The 25,000-nt window shown below is 40.8% G+C and overlaps 1 protein-coding gene across 1 annotated transcript in view; it reads left to right on the forward strand.

Annotated features, from left to right (window-relative positions):
• Positions 1 to 16,949, forward strand: part of LOC138032382 (methylcytosine dioxygenase TET2-like) — a 30,444-nt gene extending 13,495 nt beyond the window's left edge. Inside the window, 8 exon segments of the mRNA XM_068880050.1 lie at positions 81 to 137; positions 2,863 to 3,071; positions 4,353 to 4,497; positions 6,344 to 6,433; positions 8,105 to 8,242; positions 12,657 to 13,518; positions 13,521 to 15,382; positions 16,811 to 16,949. Coding sequence (XP_068736151.1) covers positions 81 to 137; positions 2,863 to 3,071; positions 4,353 to 4,497; positions 6,344 to 6,433; positions 8,105 to 8,242; positions 12,657 to 13,518; positions 13,521 to 15,355 — 3,336 coding nt within the window. The 3' untranslated portion in view covers positions 15,356 to 15,382; positions 16,811 to 16,949.
• The last annotated feature ends 8,051 nt before the right edge of the window (positions 16,950 to 25,000 follow it).

Raw genomic sequence — 25,000 nt, forward strand, 5'->3', positions numbered from 1 at the left:
GCTAGCAGGCATTTCCTTTTAACGAAACGCCTTGAAACACCTTGGCCTTGCTTTTTCCTAAGATAAAATTTATATTTTAGATTGGATACACAGGAAAAGAAGGCAAAAATTACCTTGGATGTCCAATAGCAAGATGGGTGAGTTATCTGCACTTATCTCAGCATTTAAAAAAGGTTGTTGTGTCAATTTTTCTTGGAAAATGTCTGCCATCAGTTTGGTAGCCCTCTGACATCATGGCACCTTACCAAGTCTCACCTTTGGCAAACGTATTTTGCTGTTTCCTCCTCAAGTTTTTCATCCTGGATGAATTGGTGTCATTCGGTGCATTGCGCAAATCTACTGCGCATAATTTCGTGCGTCATTGGCGCGCGCATCAATCTCGACCCCAGAGTTCTTCTCTTGACTGAACCAAGGCTCTGGTGACGAGAATGACGCGCGCATTAGCTTGCGTACGTTGATAACATGGTCGATTTTCATTGATAACAAGCTTTATCAAGGAATGGCTATTTTCTCCTGAACGAGCACGGTGTCCCCCCTTTTAATGGTGTTATGCACTCGTAATAGGTCGTCGAAAAACGTATTTAAAGGACAAAAAGTTGGATAGTAGAAGTTGTAGTATTTATATATAAATGACGTGAAACTGCATTTGGAGCCAGACACTAATTGTGAGTGATGTAGCGGTTCAATTTGCTTCCTTTTTTTTTTGCAAAATCGAGCAATTTGAAATCACTTTACTGAAATATTTTAGCCCGATCAAGTAGACTCACCTTTTCAGTAATATTCAGTAGCTTCAGCTCTATAAGAACAATTTTCTGGTTGATTAAGTTTCGAACGCTTCTCAAGCACGGTGACCCCATCTTTTTATTGCATTTTTTTATGTCCTGTACCTTAATATCAATTGTGCCAAGTTTGACAAGAATCTGGATAGTACGTCATTTTCATGGGAATTTACCTTCAAAATTAAGTGACTTCCACTAGTATTCAGGTTGTCCAATACCGTTAGCTGGAAATAAAATTACAAGACTTCACTCACCTGGTCAATCGATTTCCTGAATTCAGACTATGTAAACTCAACAAAACCTGCACTTCTTGTGGGTCAAAAAATTAAGGACGGTGCTTACTAATTCAAAGGTATTTTCGTGCGGTTTATGAATATATGGGAGAAGAATGTGTATGCGGTGTTATTGAAATCCTAAGAGAAAATTGGGGGTAACCGAGCACTTTTCAAGATAATTAATCAACAATATTTGTGAAAAGCTTTACAAATACAATGCAATGTATGGCTGTAATTATCTTTGAAAAATGCATGGCTACCCCCAGTTATATTTTTGGATACCAAGAGCACTTGCTAAGTTCTGATTTCTCCGCACAGTTTTAAACGGCGCAAAAATATCCCGATCTTTGTAAGCATCACCCATAGGAAACCCGAGTGTTTCGAGATGCGCAGAAGGGCTGCGCAATAACAATAGTCGGCACCGTCCTTAATGACAGCTGGTTTTGCAGCCCAATTTTGGTATCCAACGCGGAGTGTCCCTTAAAGTCTAAGTATTTCGTAACTATTTCTAACAATAACGTTAGGATCAAGGTTAGAGTTATTTTTATGCCAGGGTAAATGCAGCCGTTCATCTTTTCTCGAGGAGCAACATTTTGGGGGCCATTTTACAGTTGTTTGCTCAGTGACCTAGCCTATGAATGGCTGCGAGGCTGCCGGTGAACTTGTATATATTGATACAGACCTATCTCACTGCTGTTATCATGTAAATTGTGTTGTTGTACTGAATTCTAATTAGGCTACATATAACATTAGAAAAGCACAAAGGTTTGCATCAAAGCAGGGTCACTGACGGCTTCGGTTTCATTCTTGACCTACAATCATAGACAAAAGTAGTTAGGAAGGTTATGTAAATGAACCACACCAGAGCTGTATTTCAACCTGCTTCTGTTAAAGCTCAAAAGAAATAGTTTCACTTTCTCTTACATAGCCCCCCTCCCCCCTATTCAATGTTGGAAGGTAAGTCAACAATTTCCCACAGAAACCATTCACAACATTGAAGGAGGGGACAGGGGAGAGAAGCAATGAGGACTTTAAAAGTGCTAACCTTCCCAACAGTTTTGTCTAGGATTGTAGCTACGACTGTAAATAGATGCATTGTCTGTATTCCGAGGCATGCGTGTTGTTGAAGTTCAGGAAAAGAGCAAGGGGTCCCTTCGTTGTTCCTGCGTAGACGTCATCGTTTCTTAAACTCCCTATTCTCTATTGGATGACGGCAGCCTGGCCAATCCCTTGTTTTGAGATGTGGATGCTCTGGGGTCCTAATCTCATTCTGTCTATTGACTGGTTTTGTCTTGAGCGTTTTCGAATTTAACTTCACCATTTTGCGTTGTAATAGCCAACTGATTCCCTCCTTTTATACTCCATTCACACCAACAACATGGCACGACATTTTTAATTAACCCGGGTTTAACAAAATGAAAATCAGTCACAGAAAAATGTAAGACTGGCTTTTACATCAGATTCATGTGAGTTTCAATACATGCTTTGATTTGTGCTAAATTTTTAGTCGACAAAAATCAGTATTCATGATTTAGAAAGAAAACACTTTGAAACCGTGTTTTAACGAAACGTCTTCAAAACATGGTTAAAGTTTTGTGTGAACGACCGAGGCAGTAGATTCTCTTCCCCCTTTAAGACTCTGCATTTCTTAAGTTGTTGTATTTGTTTCAGAATTGTTGCTTTCGGTTCACGGCCCCTCAAGGCTGAAACATCTTGTATAAATCACATTGTAGCAAACTGTGCCGGAGTCATAGGAAAAAGAGGAGGCATAAAAACCAACACTTGTTTTTGGTCCTTTACGTTATCAGGTCCTTCGACGGTCTGGCGAGGAAGAGAAGATCCTGGTCATTGCTCGGAAGCGTGCTGATCACGTGTGTGATGCGTCATTGATCGTTGTAAACATTGTATTATGGGAAGGCATCAGCCAAGAGCGAGCAGATTTCCTGTACAGTCACGTCAGCACTGTTCTGCCTCAACACGGCGTGCCAACAGTAAGACGATGCGGTATCAATGAAACGTGAGATACGTTTTCATGTCTAGAACTGTGGGTGCTTTAAATTTGACAAAATCCGGAAATTCTATCCGAAACAGATAGTCCAAAATGAACTTCCTGAATTTTAACTCTACCTCCTTAAGTTGACTTGGCGTTCACGAATAATAATCATTTTGTTCAGTGTATTCTGTCTGCCCTTTGGTCTCATTGACTTGCGTATCATTTTTTAAATGTAAGATTTTAGTATATGCTAAAACAGTGGATAGCGTTGAGCATTGATTTTCCAAGCCGCGAAGCGGCGAGGTAAATATCCACCACTAAAAAAACGTCGCCGATTGCTAACAAAGGTGGCAGAATATTCCAAAACTGAAGTGGTGGTGTAAGATGTCAGTGGAGACCAGAAGCCCAGAAGTGTCGATCTCTCTCATTTGGCGTTAGCCCATCAATTTACTGTATAAAGCCGGTGACACATGGTTCAACATTTGTTGATCAACAAATGTTGAACAGTGTGTCATGCTATGTTGAATGTTAAAATATGCCATTCAGCACGTTGAACGTTGTTGAACGATGTTGAAAAAAAAATAGAGACCAGCTCTATTCCGTTCAACACGTCTTTGCAACATTGTTCAACATATTTGTTGAGCAACAAATGTTGCAGGATATTGAACCGTGTGTCATCGGCTTTAGTTACGTTTAGTGACCAATCAGACTGTGCGCGATAACCACAACGCTTGTGATTGGTCTGTAACCAAGTAGCAATTCAGGCAATTCAGACATTCAATTTGGCAACCCAACCATTCAATTCGACAACTGAATTAGTCAATTCGTCATTTAAACATTCAATTCGGCAATTCAAACATTCAATTCGTCATTAAAACTTATTCAATTCGGAATTGAATGTTTGATTGACGAATTGAATGTTTGAATTGACAAACTGAATGTTGAATTTATAATTGCGAGTTTAAATTAAAAGATAGAATGCTTGAATTGAAGGTTTGGATCTAAGAACAACAAATTTGGGTGGGGATGGATACCCATAAAATCTAGCAGTAGCCGACCTAAAATTGGATAATACCGAAAACTGATGGTCCGCATTCCATCGCATGTGTCAATTCGCAGGAAGTCTACAATAGTATTACATGTTCTACAGCGATTTACAATTTTCTGTATGGACCAAATGTGTTATCAAGTTTTGTGTTTGAGTAAAGCAAACTTTGTGGAGAGCAATAGCAAATTAATTTATAGTTTCCTTTCTTCTCTCAGTGCTTACTTCCGGTTTTCACCGTTGCTTTTTACTTCTTGCAGCAAATCTTGTGCCTGTCAGGGGATGAGTGAAAATTCTTGCGGCGCGTCCTTTTCTTTCGGTTGTTCTTGGAGCATGTATTATAATGGCTGTAAATTTACAAGAAGCAAATCACCAAGGAAGTTTAAGCTGCTGGATCCTAGCAAGGTTTGTATTTTCAACTTCAATTTTTACGTTTATTTGTAATCACCATCATCATCATCATCATCATCATCAGGTATCAAGCAAGAGTGAATTAGATGAGAGTGTTATTACGAGGGTGGGCTCCCCAGCACAATCACAAATGAGTCTATTTTTAGAATACCAGTTCCCGCGAAAATCAGTTGTCGTGTCCCTGAAAAAAACATGGCAGAAGCAGTCACGCGTGACGTGGCTTCTTCTGATTGGTTAAAATTGGCGGCCTCTTTGTATGTTTCGTGCGCATCTAAAAATAAATCCATCTGTGACTGTGCTAGGGCAAGACCGCAAAGTGATAGATCAACGCTCTTATCTTATTCACTCTTGGTGTCAAGTGTAGTTAGCGCTGTAGCACAATAGCGGACGCTGTACAGAATCTAATCGAATCAAATTAACACATAACCAATCAAAATTCGTGTCATGTCACAGCCGTGTTTACATACTCTCATTTAAAAACAGCTGTTGACCAATGAGAGTGCGCGTACTATCCTAATTGTTATAACAACTAATGTCAGGTCGTGGTTTTTGAGGAGAGGGGAAAACCGTAGTACCCAGAGAAAAACCTTCTCGGAGCAGAGAAGAGAACCAGCAATCTCAAGCCACATGTGACGCCAAATCTGGGAATCGAACCTCGCTTACCGGAAGACAGGCAAAGGGCTTTGTAGTTGTTCGCTGTTATCTCAGGATTATGTACCCACGCTTGTTCAAGTGATCGTACAATACAATACATACTTAACTGACCACATCCCATAGGGGCTTTTCTGGGCCAATGAAAGACGATGAAGGGAACGACCGAACAGAACAACAACAACAACAACAACAACAACAACAACAACAACAACAACTGTTAAAAATCCTAACTGGCCGGAGGCAAACCAATTGGCTATTTATAAGTGCAGCCGATTAGTTGAACCAAGGGCTACCAGGAACAACTTCAATTAAAGGTCGGAACCGGGTCTGGAACCCAGGATCTCAAGGCAAGCGCTCTAGCCACTAGCCTTCTTTTTTATCTATCTATAGGGAAGATATATGTTTACAAACAGTGCTTTTGTCATTCAAATTTGCCAACCATAGGAACAAAAGACCCTTTTTTTCTACAGCCAATGAGGCTCTGGTTGGCACCGTTAATGACAACGGGTGAAGTCAACGATATCTTCCCTATTGTTTTGGTGATCAATCTGTAGCTGTTTTCTTTGCACGTTTTGTGCAGTGCATGCAAGCATTTTTTTTGGCAGATGTGCAGACGAGCTTTTAAACAAGAAAATCCTTTTTTTCTCTGTCATAAATGACCCAAATGATTTGACTGCAGCCAGTTTGTCTGATTAGTCCCTAAAAGGTCCGGATGCTACAATAGACCTTTTTGCAGATACGGCGGCCATTTTGATTTCTATTGTTTCAAAAGTCATTATGGGATGCTCAGGGGGCAAATTAATATGTATTTGCCCCCTAGGCATCCCATAATAGCTATTTGAAACAATAGAAATCAAAATGGTCGCCGTATCTGCAAAAAGGTCTATTCCCCTTGTATCTTAAAAAGGAAGGGCTTCTAAGGCATCAAACGTAATCATTCTGCTTTTTGTTTCCGTCAAAACATATTAAAAGACTAGTTTTTTTTCAAAACAATTCGATCAAAGTTCCTCAAATTGCTTTTCAGACCGAAAAGTTTCACAGAAATTTCTAAAAACTTGGCCATAGTTTGTTGGCACGACGGCCCGTGAGATAAAACCTTGATATTTTCTCACTTTCAATTCCGTCTATTGTTGTTGTTACGGGATGACACTTACAATTTCTTTGCTATTTTTTCACTTATTAATAGGAGGAGGAATTTGAGAGTATAATGCAAAGTGTGGCTAACGATGTCGCTGACACCTATGAAAGAATCGCTCCACTAGCTTTCAAAAACCAGGTAATTCAGATTTCTGGTTATTTTAATGATATTTTTCCAACTCAGGAACGATTTTGCTTTGCGATTGGAATTCCCTCTGTTCTTTGTACCTCTTGGGTATTCGCAAAGTGCGAGTCAGCGACGCAGGCACATGAAATCCATTTTATTACGCTTAGGTTTAGTCTAAATTAAGCTTAAAGAAGAGTTAGGATCAGAGAGTCAATTTCATAGCTATTTATTATGCCTCGCTGACTCGCATGACAAGCATACATGTGAGATATTACAGTTGGATTAAGAGGTCATTTCTATACTAATCCTAAACTAAGCCTAAAGAGAGATCAGGTTTAGGTTAGGGTTAGTCTTAGCTGTTATAACAAAACTGTAAATTGTCGTGGGGTTAATTTGTGCCATTTATGCAGCGCATAAATGTGAATGTACTCACGCGTGCCTTAAAACAATGTGGAGCAAGAGTATAATTTGAATCAAGTATAACATGGTGTTGAAAAACACCATTTATTATATAAACACCAAGGGGCGGTGGCCTCATGGCTCGACTCCGGATCGAGTGGTCCGGGTTCGGGGCCTGGCCCGGGACATTGCGTTGTGTTCTTGGGCAAGACACTTTACTCTCACGGTGCCTCTCTCCACCCAGGTGTATAATTGGGTACCGGCGTAATGCTGAGGGTAACCCTGCGATGGACTAACATCCCATCCAGGGGGGAGTATAAATACTCCTAGTCGCTTAATGCTACGGAAACCGGAGATAAGCGCCGGCCTGATGGCCTTCTGGCTCGTAAGCAGTGACTTTACCTTTATAACGTGGCCCGCGTGAGTAATGACCCCATTGGCAGTAAGCAATAAGTCGGTAACTTCATAATCAGCTTGGTTTCCAATTCGTAATCATCGAACACACATCCAGCTAGTTCTCAGATAGGAATTAGGACCAGCATTTAGTTCAGCGCTCCACAAAAATTCAACGTCAATGCATACCCAACACCTTCAACCAGTAAACACCGGGTTTTCGGAATTTGTGAGTAGTTAAGCTCTCTCGGGTATCCCAATTTTTTTAAATTGGAGAAGTGTGGTTATGAGTCGAAGTTCATTTTGGAAATCGGAAGTAAATAGGAATGGAATATTGGCGTCCATGGAACCATAGGTTTTAGTTTGGATGAGATGAAATTTCAGACCTTGAAAACGTTTTCAGTACTTCACAGTGTCCACGAAATTAGCAAATGCTCAAATAACGCTCTCCAGGTGATCTGGTGACGTAATTCGGAGGACTGGGGAGAAAAATGTTAACGCCGTATCCCACAACCGCGCGCGGCCTTATTTTCGAATTCAACATGGCAGAGGCGAGGTTAGATCTTGTCGGGTCTACTTGAATGTTCATTCAGTAACAGGAGATGTGGTAGACACGGAATGATCTGTTCAGTTTTGGCGATGGAAATACTGCAGGGAGTTTGGAAACAACACCTAAGGCCGCGCGCGGTTGTGGGATACGGCGTTAAAATTTTTCTTCCCAGTCCTCCGAATTACGTCACCAGATCACCTGGCTGATCTTCCGAAACGAGTGACTTTCCATCGGGTTTTTACTGGTATGTCCGGAGGTGTAAAATCATCACATAATAGTTGCCAAGAAACGCGGCAGGTGATTTCCTTTTTTCCTCCTGACGCGGTTGATTTCCTTGACAGGTAAGACAAGAAAGGGAAGGTTTAGAGTGCCGCATTGGAACCAATGAAAAGCGGCCGTTTTCTGGTGTCACGTGTTGCATGGATTTCTGTGCACATAGTCACAAGGACTCAAGGAACATGGACGGTGGAGCAACAGTGGTACATTTTCTGTATTTTATTGATATAAGCAACAAGTCATGTAAGACTGTACCCAGTGTTATCATACTCAGAGAAAGGTCGTGTAAAACACTTTTAAGCCTGGGGGAATTTCAGAGATTAGACATAAATTTTGTTAAGGTTAAGGTTGTTCAACTATGCGACACAAAGCCATCTGGGTTGATATCTCAATTAGTGGAACAGTGTCCTTGATAGTGCAGTTGTAAGCTTGGTAGTGCAGTTGTACTCTTTCCAGTGAATCCTGCCAGTCTATGTGAGGGTAATTGTAAATTTCTAACAGAAAATCAGAGGAAAGAAGAATTTGAATGCGAGCACTTAAACTGGAATGCGGCTTGTCAATAAAACCTGTGTTGTTTAAATTCATTCAATTGACAATGCAATTTTTGATTCGTCATTCAAATGAATTAATTAAATTTCGTTTGAATGGCATGATTGGCTTCATCACTGGTCAGTATTCCTGGCTTCATCACTGGTCAGTATTACTGGCTTCATCACTGGTCAGTATTGCTGGCTTCATTGCTGGTCAATTCGCTTTATTCTGTCCCGTAGATGGGTGGAAGGCAAAACGTTCTTTCTCCTTTGGGCGCAACAATAGACCAATTTTGATATCTTAAAATTCATTCCAGAACAAAAGGCATCATGCCAAGGCTCTGAGGAATAAATAAAAGGATTTGTATGACTTTATTCCCCAGAGCCTCGAGATGGTGCCTTTTGTTTTGGCCTGAATTTTAAGATATCGAAATTGATCTACATGCAATGTGGATTCCATTCTCGTTCCCAGAGCCCTCCGTTTCTTTTGGTCACGTGGTCGACGAAGCGATAGGCTCTGGTCGCACCTAAAAATTCAAATTTTTTCGGTACAGTCGTCAGTTAAGCGGCCACCCTCGGGACTTTGGAAACTGGCCGCTTAATAGAGGTACAATATAAATTGGGCAGAAATGGCAGTCTGCCTAGTTTTACTACCTCCACTGTATATCGCAAAACGCTTGTTTAGTCAATATACAATTAACAATTATTCCATGTGCGCGCGTTGGATATGAGATGATAGATAGCCAACGAGGCGCGTAGCGCCGAGCTGGCTATAATCATCTCATATCCAACAAGCGCGAGTGGAATAATTGTTTTATTAAAAAAGCCCCCAAAATATAGAAAACTAGACAACAATAAAAATAAAAAAGGCCCAAAAATCACGCATATGCTTGCCGTGTTTGTAGATCTTGGTATAATGGCTCATAACCCATGATGGCTTAGCGAATCAAAACTCTCGAATTGCATTATCCAATGATGCAGTTTTTAATAATATGTTTTAGTGTTGAGTATGTATAGGAAAACATGTTAATCTAAGTAACAAAACATCAAGTTTCTTAGGCCTTTTTTGCATCAACAGTCTGTTAAAATTGTAACTTAAAAGATATCAAGGACGATTTATTTAAAATCGATTTAAAGTCATCCGTCACTGCTGTTTGCCGTTGTGGAGCTCAGAGTCGTAACGATGTGATCAAGTCATTTCCCTTTCCGATAGATTAAATTGGAGATTAAATTGCAGTTCTTGTTATTATCAGTTATCACTTTCATATTATTTGTCACCATTTGGCTATTTCATCTTGTTGTTCTGCAAACGATGGCAAAGAAATGGACAAAAATGAAACACGCATGTGCACGGCGTGCAAAGCTGTTGTTTTTGTCCAACCCAGTCTCCACCCAAATAATGTATACTGTCTACAATGGTAACTGAAGCCTGTTAATGTAGAGTGTCTAGATTTTCATTTCATTATGATCGCGGGTGCTCTTGGGGGTTCCAGGTTGTTCAAGGTGTTGGTGATGTCATGTTTCCAGAAATTGCTAACTATTTGCTAGGTTTGAATTGCGACCCGCAGGTAGCATAGCGAATCGAGGCAGGTTGTTCGATAGATTCAGCTATGTCAGATTCAAAATTGGACCTGCGTCCAGTTACGTGCATTCCTGGAACCCCCAAAAACACCCGCGATCATAATGATATGAAAATCTAGGCACTCTACATTAACAGGCTTTAGTTACGATTGCAGACTGTATACATCATTAGGTGTAGATTGGCTTGTTTTGTCCACTAAATATGCACATTTTTGACGTTCTCGTTACTGTTACCGTTGTCGTTGCTTAAGTTCCCTCTTGCATCGCCTGCAACGCGATCATTCTCGATCGCAACGATCCTGTAGTTTGGTAACCGACAGGCGCAATCAAAGCCTTTTAAACGCTTCTTCGAAATGATCCACCGAGGAAGGATCCATTATACCGATATCTTCTATCTCCTCACACGATTATTGAAACTTGAAAGAAGTGCGCATGCGCCGCCGGATGTCCGAGATCTACGGACATCCGGTATTGGCTGCGGCCAGAGCGTTTTGTCTCGCCGACCACGTGACCAAAATTAATGGACGGTTTTAGGGACGAGAATGTACAGATTTAGAAATGCCCCTAATTAGATGCACGCGGATTTTAATAAGTGTCACTTGAGTCTCGGAATATAGACAATTAATGTCCCCCAAATCCTGCTCTTTAAGTAAAGATTAAGTGCTGCATTTACCCAAAGCTAAAAATGACGCTAACCTTTACCCTTACATTATTGTTGGGAATAAATAGCAAAGGCTTAGACTTAAGGACGGTGCCTACTAATTCAAAGGTATTTTTGCCGTTGCAGGAAATGTAGATCTTAACAAGTGTTATTGAAATCCAAAAAGAAAATTGGGGGTAACCACGCATTTTTCAAAGATAATTGATGAATAATATTTGTAAAGAGCCCTAAATACAAAGCAATGTATGGCGTTCTTTCTCAAATTGAAGCTTCATTGACAATAAAGTTGACAGTTACTGGTGAAAATACATAGTTCGTAGTTAGTCTTACGAAGCTCGTTTCATCCCGACCAAGGGACTCATCAGAGATCTTTCTGCTTGGCAAACTCGTAGGGCATCACGCCCAAAGTCCCGTTCGCTAACAAAATGATGACAGCAATCTCGCCCTATATCTCATAAGGATTCCAGACCGCGCAAATTCACGAGTGAAAAATTGACAAATTCAATATCTCTGAAAAATGCATGGTTAACCCCAAGAATACTTACTAAGATCTACTTTCTCCGGATAGTTTTAAACAGCCCAAAAATATCCCTGAATTAGGAAGCATCACTGATAGGAAACCTGAGATGCGCAGAGCGTATGCGCAATAACAATAGTAGGCACCGTCCTTAAAGGGAAACTTCGTGTTGCATGTCAAAATTGGGCGTAGATCTAATTACTTGCATTAAGCACGCTTTAAGCCTTTGACTGCCAGGATTGATCAGTGATCATTATGTAAAATCACCTCTCAATTTCAATACGCTGTCAGGCAGAAAAGTATTGAGAATGAAGATTATTATTAGCCAAGAGAAAATGAGGGGACAGAGAGGGAGGCTCAGGGCGTTGGCCGGGATATGTTATGTCCCCGAGAGTTATTTTTAGACGAGTGGAAGTCTGTCTTCCGAGGCGTCCGCATGCAGTATTGCCTCGCTCTCAGGTTCTTAGTGAAAAGAGAAAATGACGGCGCACGGGAAAGGCTGATGAATATTTATTTTCTTTCAAACATCGGACCGAGGTTGGCCTGCATGCGGACGTCTCGGAAGACTTCCGCTCGTCTAAAAATAACTTTCGTGGACATGACATATCCCAAGAGCTGGACCGGGAGCCTCCCTCTCTGTCCCCTCATTTTCTCTTGTATCAGCTCAAGGGTGTCATCCTGATATAACACCAAATTCTCATGACCAGCCAAGGAAGAAATCTATGGAAGTAGTTAAGAGAATGAAGTTTTAAATCACGGGAGTAAAAGGGTTAAGCACCTTTTCGATTTTGGAGCACCATTTTACATTTGAAGAACCGTTGAGCACGCTTTTCGTGCAAAATTTGAGCACTTTTGCGCATTTTACACAAAGCAAGGTTCGAGCAATATTTTGGCTTCAAGAATTCTTTTTATGATCACGGAATGGAATAATGAAAACTATGTCAGACTTCAAAATCTATATCACTAAGGTATTTTTTGTTCGATGAACATTGGTGTTTTACTTCTATGGTCATTCCTAAACAATGGAAGGCCACTTCTCTGGAAAAATCAGGCCTAACTCAAAATGTTTGAAAATGTTTCACAATTTGTAGCTACTTTTGCGCACTATTTCTAAACTTTACGCATTTTTTTGCCCTTTTCTAAACCTCCCTTTTTTCCAATGTTTCCAGTGACAGGCCTTCTCGTAGATTTGTCACGCATTTTATTGGATTGGTGTGGGGGGGGGGGGGGGGGGGAGAGTCTGGGACATTGTCTAACCCAACCGAGGGGCAGCCTTCAACACCATTTGTTGGTTTGTAACTTGTTTACCCAACTTTCCTACCTTTTAGGTGTGTACCTTGCTGAAACCAGGCTCTGATAGCGCAGGAGACGAACAACTCCACGTTCTGCCGTTGTACCGCTTACTGGACAAAGATGGTGTCCTTGTGGACCCTAATTACGATATGCCCAGTCATTTCCTTGAACCCCCTTTAGGAGTAACTCCGGGTTACTCCAGCGTCTCAGGGCAGGAAAATTCTCCCAAAACCCAAGCAAACATGGCACCGCACTATCAGGAGCAATACTTAAAGGAAGAAAGAAAAGACATTTTTCCGGACATTAACAACAACAACAACAACAATGATAACAATCACTTGTTTGCCCCTTTTGATGGGCAGCGCATCACGCATGGATATGCTAAATCAATGCATGGTTTTCCAACCTCTGTAATCCACCATCATCCCGCTTCTAATCACGTCATGAGCAGCTGTTATAACGGACACTTCCCCCCTCGTGGGCCAGGAGTATTTCAGCTCCATCCGCATGTGGGGAGTAACTACGTTTTGAATGACTGCCGTGCTCCTGAAGTCCACTGGGTGGACGAGAACCGCATCCCATATTTGTATCGCAACCCAGGGCACTTGAATCACTGTCACAATTCATCGAGTAACTATATCAGTGACAAAAAGTTCCCTTTTATTACAGACCCTTGGAATGGCCAAATACCTTTTGGTAAACCGTTTGGTATGAGCGGGTCATCGACAAATAGAGGAGCGGAGTACGCTAAGCCCAAGACTGTTATTCACCACTTTAATGGTGGAACTCATGACGGGGGAAGGACGCCCTCTCAGATTAAATGGGTTGATGATAAAGAGGTGCCACTCATGCGAGCATCGGGTGTTCTTCCTTTGGATGAAAATGCCAACGTGAGGCATGACGTAGAGAATCCAAAAAATCCCAAGGCTCAGTCAACGTTGAACATCAGCGAAAACCGTTTAAAATTGAGGAAGACATGGGTGGAGTGGCAATTGCCCTTGGTCATGGATCTTTACTCATTGAAGTGGCAAAAAAAGAGCTTCATGCAACAACACCTTTGAAAAATCCAAAACGACAACATCCCACGCGCATCAGTCTTGTGTTCTATCAACACAAGCAAATGAATCTCACACTCCATGGACTGGGTGAATGGGAGCAGAAGGTGGCAAAGAAAAAGATGGAAGAGGAAGCCTCTCATTTGGAGGATGATGCTACAGAAGAAGAGCCGGCAGTTGTGGAGTCAAAACCAGGAGAGCCGAGGGAGATGGGTTACTTGGACATGCTAGCGGAAACAGCCTTGTCCAGAGCAGACATTGAACCTCAGAGCATCCCCAAAAACCACCTTTCAAATGTGGCTAGTGTTGATTCTCGAAGGCCTCAATTGATGAATGACGATATTTTGAGGCAAAAAAGCTTACCTGAACAATCTGTCAGCCGTCCTTTAAGCATATCAGAACACGCACCTTTGTCAACCTTGCATCCAGAATATCCCAGTGTTGATTATGAATATTCTGGCGGATGTAAGAAAAACCACATTTTCAAATCTTCACCAGTAAACCTGACAGACGAAAAGAAGGGCAGTGACATGGAACGTGAAATCTCGTCCAAATCATTTGAATCAAAAACACCTCAAAATAACCATTTTCACCTTCCGTTTGAAATGAGAAATGGAGGGAAGTTTCAAGAACATTTATGGGTGCAAGACTTAAATGCTGCCCAGAAGAGCGAATCGTCACCAACCACAAGACAACTAATTTGCGAATCTTCTCTTAACGACGAACCTACCAGTAATGTCCTGAAATTCATAACGTCGTCCAGTATGTCGTCAAACAATCGAGACCAGATTGCATCAAACCATGTTTCTTTTGGGAAAAATGCTGTTGTGAATCATGTGGAATCATCACCAGGAAGTGACGGTGTGAAAAGCCACCACCTTTCAAATGGAATAATTCCTGAAAGAGTCGTTAATTCTCACATGAGAAACTTTGGCTGCAGAAAAAGTTCAACGTTTGCCGATCCAAACATGGTTAAGGCACGCGAGGAAAGAACGGGCGGAAACTCCAGCTTTAGTGTTTCTAGGCTTTTAGGGAACGAAAACTACAGAGATGCCAAACTCAACTCCGATTCTTCATCATATAGAATCAGCAGCATTCTCAGAGAGGATAAAAGTGTATCGGAGACACCATGTGGGGATAGCGGCTCGGAAAAACCTCCACAACTTCTTGCTGCTCGACCACCAGAAAGAGATCATGACACACGCATGCGGAGTCTCGGAGCTCAACAACACCCATTGCAATTACCTTCGTCTTCTTTGTTTCCATTTGTGCATCCGTATCCACATTCCATGGAAGAAAGAGACAAACTTGGCAATGGACCTGAAAGACAATATCTAGATTTATCGGTGGCAGCCAATCGCTTGCTGGGCGGCTACAGCCCTTACAAATTCGGCGTGCCATTTCCAACGTTCCCAAGTTTTTACATGCCGCCATTCCATCCACTTTTGGCTGGAAATGGACTTTCATCGAACCTGGCTCTTGTTAACTCTCAAAATTATTTATCATCTTTTGTGGATTCTGCAAAGCGGATTAGGGACTTGAATGGCATGGACCCTGCTTCATTGACCACCATTTCCACAGCCACCAGGACAGGAGTCAGTTTCCCAATAGATACGCTAATTACTGTGGCACCGTACACGCAGACGTGTGTCACAGGACACTACCAGAACTGGCTCTGATGTGTCGTCAAATTCTACACGGCAGCGGTAAGTACAGTAACTTTAATAGCTTCTAAGCCAAGTGAAGCATAGTTAGCGTAAAGAAATGTAAAAAGCGATTGGGCTTCATTCCTCGAGGAAAACTGTATCGGACCACTAATTCTGTTTTTTTTTTTTTAATCCGACAATTCACTGCTGCATGTTCCAGCAACCGGCAAAGTACCGTTGCCTTGTGGCTATTTCCGCTAAGGTGGTTTCATACACCATAAGCCTTTTAAAGACATCACCATTGGGCCGGCCACTTTTTGCGGGAACTCCTTATTCTACTCTTTACGAGGAGTTACTTGGGTTCTTTAGCAACATCCCATGGAGTTAATGAACAGTAGAGCGTTGTGAGATGGGGCCTACGGTTTATAGTTGTTATCCGTGACTCGCAGGAAATTTTCATTGGCTTTAGAACCTTTGTAACCTGTGTGGGTAGTGTTTTCGTACGAGGGGAACGCATAGAGTTGTTGCTCAAATTTTTGCGAGGCCTAAATGTGGAAAGATCTTTGATTTTTTCGCAGTTTTTCGTTCTTGTGACGTCTCTTGTGAAGAGATGTGTTTCCGATGTTGACGCGGTACACTCGGAGAAATTCGAGTATTCTTTGGTGGAGTCAAACTACGGCTTCTGATTACTGTATGTAAGACTCCAGTGCTGTGCTATAGGAGATACGTGGGAGCGAGGGCAACAAACTAGGCTCAAGCGCCCTCGCAATTGTAAGGACGGACATAATTAACAATTATTTCATGAGCGCGTGTTGGATATGAGATGGTAAATAGTCCAGTCTCATATCCAACAAGCGCGAATGGAATAATTGTTTTACTAAATTCCTGAAACTCCAAAAGTATGGAAGTACGAAATACGAGCGACAGAAAGGGAGAAAATCCTAGCGAAATCGAAAAAACATGATGAAGATGCCATGTTGTGTAATACCTGGTGGTCAGACAGACGCAGGCTTATCAGAAAGACATTTCTTACCTTTTCGCGTAATTTTATGCGTCCGAGTTGATCCAAACGTTTCACAAAAACTTTTTTTTCTTTATTCCTAGAGAAATTCCGCTTTCCGGTGAAAAAATTCAGTTTAGCAACGCTTAGCGCAATCATTTACCATATAAGGTCACTTGAAGATATATGAGCTGATAACCGAGATTAAGTGAACCAATCAGAGCACGAGGACTGCATTAACCGCGGTTGAAAATTAAATAATAAGTGTTATTTATTGTATTGCCCGCTTTTCGCACCGGCTGCTTGCGTATACTTTGGATTATGATTGGTTAATTTGTCCGCGTCAGTTGTGCGTGCAGACATGTGTCTCAGAGTGACTATTGAAAGGCCAAAGACCTGTCATTCAAGTTATTCATGCAGTTGTGTCAGTTTAACTTCGTCAACCAGTAAAGCCTCACTAACATTGTTTTCTTTTTTTTAAATTTTAGTTTGTAGGATTTCACGAGGGCATGTTTATCAAGTACATAAGGAGAAACGCGATATGTAAGAGTCAAGGAAAGTAAATTTATTGTTGGAAATACAAGACACTTTTTTTTTGTAAGTTAACGGGACAATAATATTAGAATTTATGATAATTTTCAGTAGCGAAGAAGACGTATTTTTTCTAATTGAAATTTTGAAATAGGTCTCCAGTCTTGGTGCAGTAAAAGCAATCTCGTGATTTAACAGAAAAACTTAAATTATGTTTTTTGCAAAATACGGATCAATTCTTGATTTTCGCGTCATGGCTGCTGTGTTGGTGTCCCCAAACAGAGAAACAGCGGCCATGTTGATGTCCCGCCCCAATCCTCCGAGAATTGATTTCTATTATTATGCAAGCGTTTTCTTTTGGTTTCGTTGAAATACATGGCTGTTGATCACGTAAGTGAAAACCAAGAATTCATGCGACGATGCCGCTTAAATCAATTAAGTTAAGCCAAGACGTGTCACACGGGTAGTAAAGGGGTTTCCCTTTCAGGGTGGGATTGTGGCTGCAGGGAACAAGAGATGGTGGGTGGTTATCGTTTTAGATAAAGAGATTTCCCGACTTTAAAAAGGAAAGGTAGTAAAACTAGATGGGACTCAATAGGGCATCTCTGCTGACTTCATTGTTTGCCCTCTATCTCATCTACATGTCAGCTTGTTTATCATATATTTTTTAAACGTTCAAAGAACTTTTTAAACTTAGCGATCTCTTTATAACGGAAATGCATGCAGTCGGTGCTAAGTGCAGGGGAGCATGCGCAATCAATTAACGATGTCTTTTTGGTTTTACTTTTGATTGGCTGAGAATCTGGCGCAAGCACAGTTAAACCATAGCAAACGTTCTTCGGAAAATATCTAATCATGCAAACTCCCTCGGTGTTCCCTAGCTGAGTCGTTTTACAGAAGTGCTCTCCATTTTCGGCAATTTGCGGATATTTTGGATGAGATCGTGTCTTAAATTCAGTCGAAGAATACGCTGGAGAACGTTTGGTAAGTCACTGTAGGTTTTATTTTGTTTCTGAATGTTTTTGCCTAAATCGTGTGTGTGGATATTTAAAAAAGTCGATGTTATTTTCAAAGCATTAGGAATGGTCGCAAACGTTGTACAGATAAACTTCGCTTTACAGTGACTAACTTATAGAATGACATTTTAAATGAAAAGTTTCATTGATCATATAGATCTTTACGCATAATATGCAGACGCAACCTCATTTTTAAGGTAACTTGTATATTTTAGGTGTTCAAAATGCAGCTTTTAATAGTTTCAAAGGGTTTTGATGCCAACTTAGTGAGAAACAAAATACGACACCATTAACTACGGTTTGGTCAATCGTATTGCGGTAAATACGCTCAATATCAATATAAATGTTACAGTATATAATTATTGTATTTAAAAGCCCGGGCAAGCGACTTCAACATTTACTTCAACATCCTTTTGATTTTGTGGAATAGCGATGCTAAAACCGTTTTCTCTCCCCCCCCCCCCCCCCCCCCACCCCCTTTCAACCGTTTTGAAACATGTTGAATGAATTAAGGGCCTACTGACATATTTTTTGGGGTGCGTTGCTAAGGATACAATGGTTAAAGGGGCTAGATCACGCGATTTTAGGGTAATTTTGTTAATTATGACCTTTAAACGTCAAATTGGCAGAGCAAGAGTCTTTCATTTGCAAAATCACGGCCACATAACAACTGAGAATGATTTTCCAGCTGTGTAAATGACAATTTGATATAGACTGATATAAATTTGAAAAAAGGTGGGCCGACGTTTTTCAAATTTACCCAAATTCAATCCATTTCAATCCTCTCCAGTTTTGTCCATCCATGTCCCTTCGTGGCTTCCCTGTGTTTTGTTAGTGTTCTTCTATAGTTTTGAACAGTTATTTTCATATTTTAGTTAATTCTATGACCATTCGATCAGTGCTGAGATTGCCTAAAATTGGGTGACCTAGCCCCTTTAAGTAATTTGACAGAATTTGGCATTATTTTGGTCAGTTTCCATTTTTTGTGAACCATTGACCCCAAATATGACGTCAACATGCCACGCCCATGGTCACTTGACCAATAAAAGAAAACTCTAAATTCGTCTACGTGCCACGTAATTTGGGTATTTAATCAGTGGTTTCATAATTTGTATTCGTTTTTGCATCCAGCCAAGCATGGTTTTCTTTTTATTTTGAAAAATGTTCTTTTTAGAGGGATAAACGATACTGAAATACCCATAACATTTTCAAAAAAGATAATTTGAAAAAACCAATGCTTAGCTATATTCTGTATTTTGAGGTGAAACGAGCCATATCAAAAAAAAATTAATTCAATTTAAAGACCGCCGTAAATTTAGCGTTTTCTCAAACCGGAAGTCAGTTTGTTTACGCATGCACAGTTGATTTGAGGACGAGCGCGAGGAAGGTGCGAGGAAAAACCTTCGATGCAAACAACAATTAGGAGATTGCAGGAACCCATGACCCGGAGCCTACAACTCTACTGTGTTCGTGTAACGGCGTTTTCACAGACCGATTTATTTTTAGATTGAATTTCCAGCGAATGAAACTCCCACAGGAGCCCGATGACCAATTACAAGAAATTAAGCTGACGTCACAGGGTCACCGAACCGGAACTGCCTTTGTTTTTTGACCTAATTCGCGGGAAGGGAAGTTGCACGCTCCAGATGGGCTCCTGCAGATTGTTATCAAATTCTCCAGGTCGGTGAGTGAGTTTTCTGGTCGGCTCACGATATAATGACGTCAGTCACCGGAAGTAACATTTCACTTCCTTAGCAACGCGCGAAAAATCCATCCGTGGGCCCTTTTAAACTTTAAACTTAAAACTTTAAAGTTTAAACTTTGCTTCGACAACCATTCAACATTTCTTTTGTTTTCGCGAATGTTGAATGAAGTTGAAGTCGAAGCCCCTCTTTCAACATTGTTGGGCATGCGCAATAATTGGTCTCTCAAGACATATCTATGTCCGTATCCATAGTAACAGCCTCGGCTGCAGCCTGCGGCTGAATACAAGGCCTCTCGTGAGCTTGTTGATGATGTGTAGAAAGCGTTTGTCCACCCCAGCAGTCAACAACTTTCAACATCATTCAACTTAAACCAACCGGATGTTGAAGCAAATGTTGAAGTCGTTTGCCCTGGCCGTAGAGCGGTTTTCAATTGAGTGTCGAAAGTAATAAGAGAATTGCTTTGGTTTTGCATTACTTTACTCAGTGATTGGTTCAAAGTTCGCGCGCAATTTCTTCAACCAATCAGAAGTGAAACCAAAACCAATCGTGGCTCGTGCGTGCACATTTTCCCGCGCTTTGTGTCGGCTACGTGTAATTACTTCGAGTTTTGATTGGCATACTGGATTGTCTCCGTCCTTTTGATTGGCCAAAGTAATCACTTTGATTTTGGTTTTACGATACTCATTTGAAAACCGCTTGACCTCTAAAGGGGAAAATGGTTTTGAACGTCTGTTCTAGGGAAGTTAATCAGTTGTCATGTTGCACATATTTAACTATAAAGCTTCACGAGACCAGCTGTCGCGTTAGGTTTGCTGAAACCGGCAAAAAAGATTTGAGAAAGATATAAGTCCAGTAATTTCTCGATCATGTGATAGACGGCCTTTGTCTAAAAGGAAAGTCGAATCCTCGGAAGATTAGGGAGTTTAAGATCTACGACGCGCGACCGTGACGAAAACGTTACCTCAATACAACTTTCTTTGCAATATCTTTGGTTTTTTCGCGGTTATTCCATCTATTTCTTGTCGTGCAATGTGGGCAGCAAAGCATCCTAAAAATAAATTGGTTTCAGAGTAAAAATGGAGACTGAAAGGTTCACATTTTTGTACGCTCACGTTGTCGTCAAAACCTCAAATTTGGTGATTTCACGTTGTTGTTGTGCAGAGTACCGCACGAATTTGTGCTAAATTGCGTGTCGCACGTGCAGCACGATTGCCTTTCCTCTTTTAACCAATCACATTGTCGTTTTGTGGCGTTCTCGTTGACGACCGCGTCGTAGATCTTAAAAATCTCTATAGAGTGTTTTCACATGACGTCACGGCGGCCATATTGGAGGAGTGAAACAAAGAAACAGCGGCCATGTTGGAGGAGTGAAATATTTTTTTGGTATGAAAATTCTTCCTTTTGTTTTAGTATGCAAATATGGCTGCTGGTCAAATGAGCGAAAACACTCTATGTATCTTATTCCAAAATGGCCGCCATTTTAGTATTCTTTTGTTTCCATGCAAATTGGCCCTTATGGCCTCGTTTAAGAATTTTACGTTTGAAAGCGAGGCCATAAGGGCCAATTTGCATGGAAACAAGAGAATACTAAAATGGCGGCGATTTTGGAATAAGGTGTATTAGGGGAAGACCTTAGACAGCAATGACCAGAACCAGGTAGCTGACCAGCGGTTTTCGTTAAAAAAATGGTTTGCTGGGGGTGCTCAGTCTCGCGGGCTCAGAAAACATGATTGTGGTCATTGTTATTTAAGGTTTTTCTGTATTTATTGTATTAGGTGTGAGGACGACGTGGTCGCAGTTTCTTTTTTTACAGCCTTCCCGACATCATGTGCAAATCATCCAACATTTTTTCTTCCAATGTGACGGTCATATCTTCAAAATGACTGACCTGTTGTCATAGTCTACTCTCTGTTTACTAATTACAGGAACGTTGAGTTTACTGTGAGAGACTAGATGTCATCGTCAAGATCTTTTGCTTCCATTTCAAGTTTGAGTCAGATGGTTTCATTAATCTTTAAATATGAAAGCAACTCGAACCCGATTAACTTGCCGTAGTGCAACAGACTTTGACCAGCTCGGAGTTTATTAGCAGAATGAAATGCGTTTTATCAAATCTTTACAGTCCTTTAAATCTCAAAGATCAGAATGCAGTGTCTCTTCAATTTTTTGTAATAGAATCCACCATCTTAGTTTGGCCATTTATTGCTTTCATTGTCCACGGACAAGTTAACAGACGTATCGAGAATACTCCTAGAAGTGGTTACAAACATTAAGTCTCCCCAAAGGGTTTAAAGCGGAGGAAATAGGCCTTTTTCCGTATATTAAAATTCAGCTTGAAAGAGAGGTTTAGAGGACAAAGACAAAGGAAAGTAGATAATATTTTTCTTGTTTCTATTGTTTTTGTCCTCCTTGCGTCACTATCAAACTGAATATGTAATATTTCGAAAATGACCTATTGTAACTAACCATAAAAAGTAAAAGTTAATTTCAAACTTGCAGCCATTTTTGCGAGCAAAATTCTCGTCGTCTGAACAATTTGCTCGTCATTAGTATCGGTAATCACATGATTTCCTGCAACTTGGAATAAATAAGCGCGAGTAATTTTTGCAAGGGCGTTGAAAAAAATTACAGGTGCTTATTCATTCCAAATTGCAAGAGAAAAATCATGCGTAATAAACAAACGAAGGCTCAATTTTTCGGGTATTGAAAATTAAGATCCAGCTTTCTGTAACAAAAAGCTTTTTCTTTAAATGGCGGTTTTCATTGTGACAGACGTAAAACCGAAGTAATTGCACAATCCAACCAAAATTATCAGGACTAAAAGGAAACTGCAACAGTCAGGTGGAACACTTATGACAAGTACATAGCATCGCATGAAACTGGCGAGCTGAAGATGTCATTAATAACTATTCTCGAACAAGTGCCTAGGCTTGAATAGTGCAGATCGTCTCGTTGTGTAGCTCTAAAGTTTTTTGTTGTGTATTTGTCATGAAGTGTACTACCTGACTGTGGTGGATCCATTCTAGTACAACCTAACCATAATAGACGCAGACATATGCATATTAAATCTATGCGCGGGAAAAAGATGTACGTGTAATCACAGTTGGTTTTGCTTTTGCGCATGATCGCCTCAGAATGATTTTCTCCATTCATTTAGCGCACTGATGCACTATTGAAATTGCATAAAACTATCAATTGCAAGACATTGATACTATTTCGTTGCATAATAACTGTTATTAGCGATGAAGAGAGCCTGCATCCTGATTTTTCGGGCTTGGCTAACCATTGGGTGTATTTCGGTCTTAATGACTTTGAATAATTTACGGACAATTTCCAGGAATGTTACAGAGTATTCATTTTATTTGGATGCATAAGTCTTGTGCGCATTGATTGTCGCACGATTTTATTTGATTGTACAATCAATCGATTTAAATTTTGGATTCTTTTTAGAAATCACTATTTTAGTGGTATATATCGTGATGTACTTTGAGTGAAAAAATATAGCGAAGTTATCTCCTTTGGGTATTCTGGCCTTGTCATTTTGTCACCTATTCTAGAATCTACATTTTTCCTGAGTTGCGTCGCCGCGATCGTTGTGAGGAGAAGAAATCGAACCTGCTTATTGCAACACTTCTCGAAACATCGCAACAATTATTTTTGCCTTTGTAGGATGAGTTATTATAGGACGTTTTCCACCAACCTCTGGAGACACCAATAACAATAGGGAAATGTACGACTTCTGGTGGACGAACAAAAGAAGCTAATGAGAGATCTTTTGTTTTCGTCCACCAACATGGCTGCGATGACGTCACGTGAAACACGAAGAGAACGAAGAGATCATTTGTTTTGCCTTAATCTTCGCGTGGTCAGAATGCGGAAAATATCTTCAGATCGCTTCGAGAACGTTGGCCACATCTTTCCTGCAACTTCTGTTGCAAAATTTTGTGGTGTCATCCCACTTATATCCAGAAACGCACTTAATTTGCTGCAAGCCCAATTACGAAGTTTCTCTTTAAATTTATTCCTTTGCTACGTGTTTCAAACAATGAGGTAAGGGTAAAGGTTAGCATTCTTTTTAGTTTAGGGTACATGCAGCTGTTTGTCCTTACCTGAGGATAAGCATTTGGAGGACACTTTGTGACGTTATTTGTCTTTATTCCGAGACACGAGTGATGTTGAAGTTGGGAAGAAAAGCAAGGGGACACTTCGTGACGCTTACCACTGTAGGAGGCAGTGAGGCCCAGTGGTTAGGGCGCTTGCCTTGAGATCCGGAGAGCCCGGGTTCAAGACCCGCTCTGACCACTCGTTGAATTTGATCCTCGTAGTCCCTGGTTCAAATTCCCAGCTGCGCTTGTAAATAGCCAACTGGTTTGCCTCCGGCCAGTTGGGATTCTTAACAGTTGTTGTTGTTCTGTTCCTTCGTTTCGTTGTTGTTCATTGACCCTGAAAAGCCCCTATGGGGAGCGGTCAATTACGTATGTATTGTATTGTATTGTATTGTATTATTAAAATCCGCGTGCATCTAATTAGGGGCATTTCATCAGCCGATGAAATTTTTCATTTTAAGTCGTGATCATAAAGGATGACACGAGCTACAAGAAACGTTGTCCAGTTTAATACCCATTCAAAGTTATCGTTTTGAGTCGCAATGCAATCTTAAAAGCCACACAGCTTCATAAGAGCGGTGACACTAAATCTGGAGCCTTTGGGCTCCTGCTGTCACACCAAGTCCTCCACAAATATGTAAGGCCAGGAGCGCATGAGTAGGAGCTTGCCTCTCCTATACAAGCCCTATGAGTCAAACTTTCGTATCTTTCTATTTTTAGAACACCACGAGTTCTTCGGCTCTGAACACACTGTTTAGAATGGCCAATCAGAATAAAGATATTGTGAAACAAAGACAAAAACAATGTTTGCAAATTGTGCAAACTGATGTAAATTGTTCTGGGTAGTCCCTGGTCAGAAAGCCATAAGGGTTGAAACGTGTAACGCGCGTTCACATCTTCCGAATATTCAGAGCTAAGTACCATATTTGGAAACCCCTCCCTCCAGTTTTTCGCGCGAGAACATTGGTGGTATCGCGTCACGGTGTATTTGCGAAATGATTGATTGAATGTTTCTCTCTTGTTGTTCCAAATATCCTCTATTTTCGAACTCCCCATAATACACTTTGTTTGCCCCCCAAATTTTGCATAAACTATTGTTTTCAAATGCTCTTGGGGACACTGCATATTCCCAAGAGCATTTGAAAGCAATGGTTTATGCGAACAAAGTGTATTATGGGGAATTCGAAAATAGAGAATGGTACTTAGCAAATTGAATATTTAGAACCTTGTTTCCCAGCACACAAGGGGCCGTTACACGTTTCAACCCTTATGGGTTTCTGCCCTGGTTCAATGGACCTCTTTAGCTTGTACGGTTTGTT

The sequence above is a fragment of the Montipora capricornis genome, chromosome 14 (assembly GCF_036669925.1).
Source record: "Montipora capricornis isolate CH-2021 chromosome 14, ASM3666992v2, whole genome shotgun sequence".
Taxonomy (NCBI): domain Eukaryota; kingdom Metazoa; phylum Cnidaria; class Anthozoa; order Scleractinia; family Acroporidae; genus Montipora; species Montipora capricornis.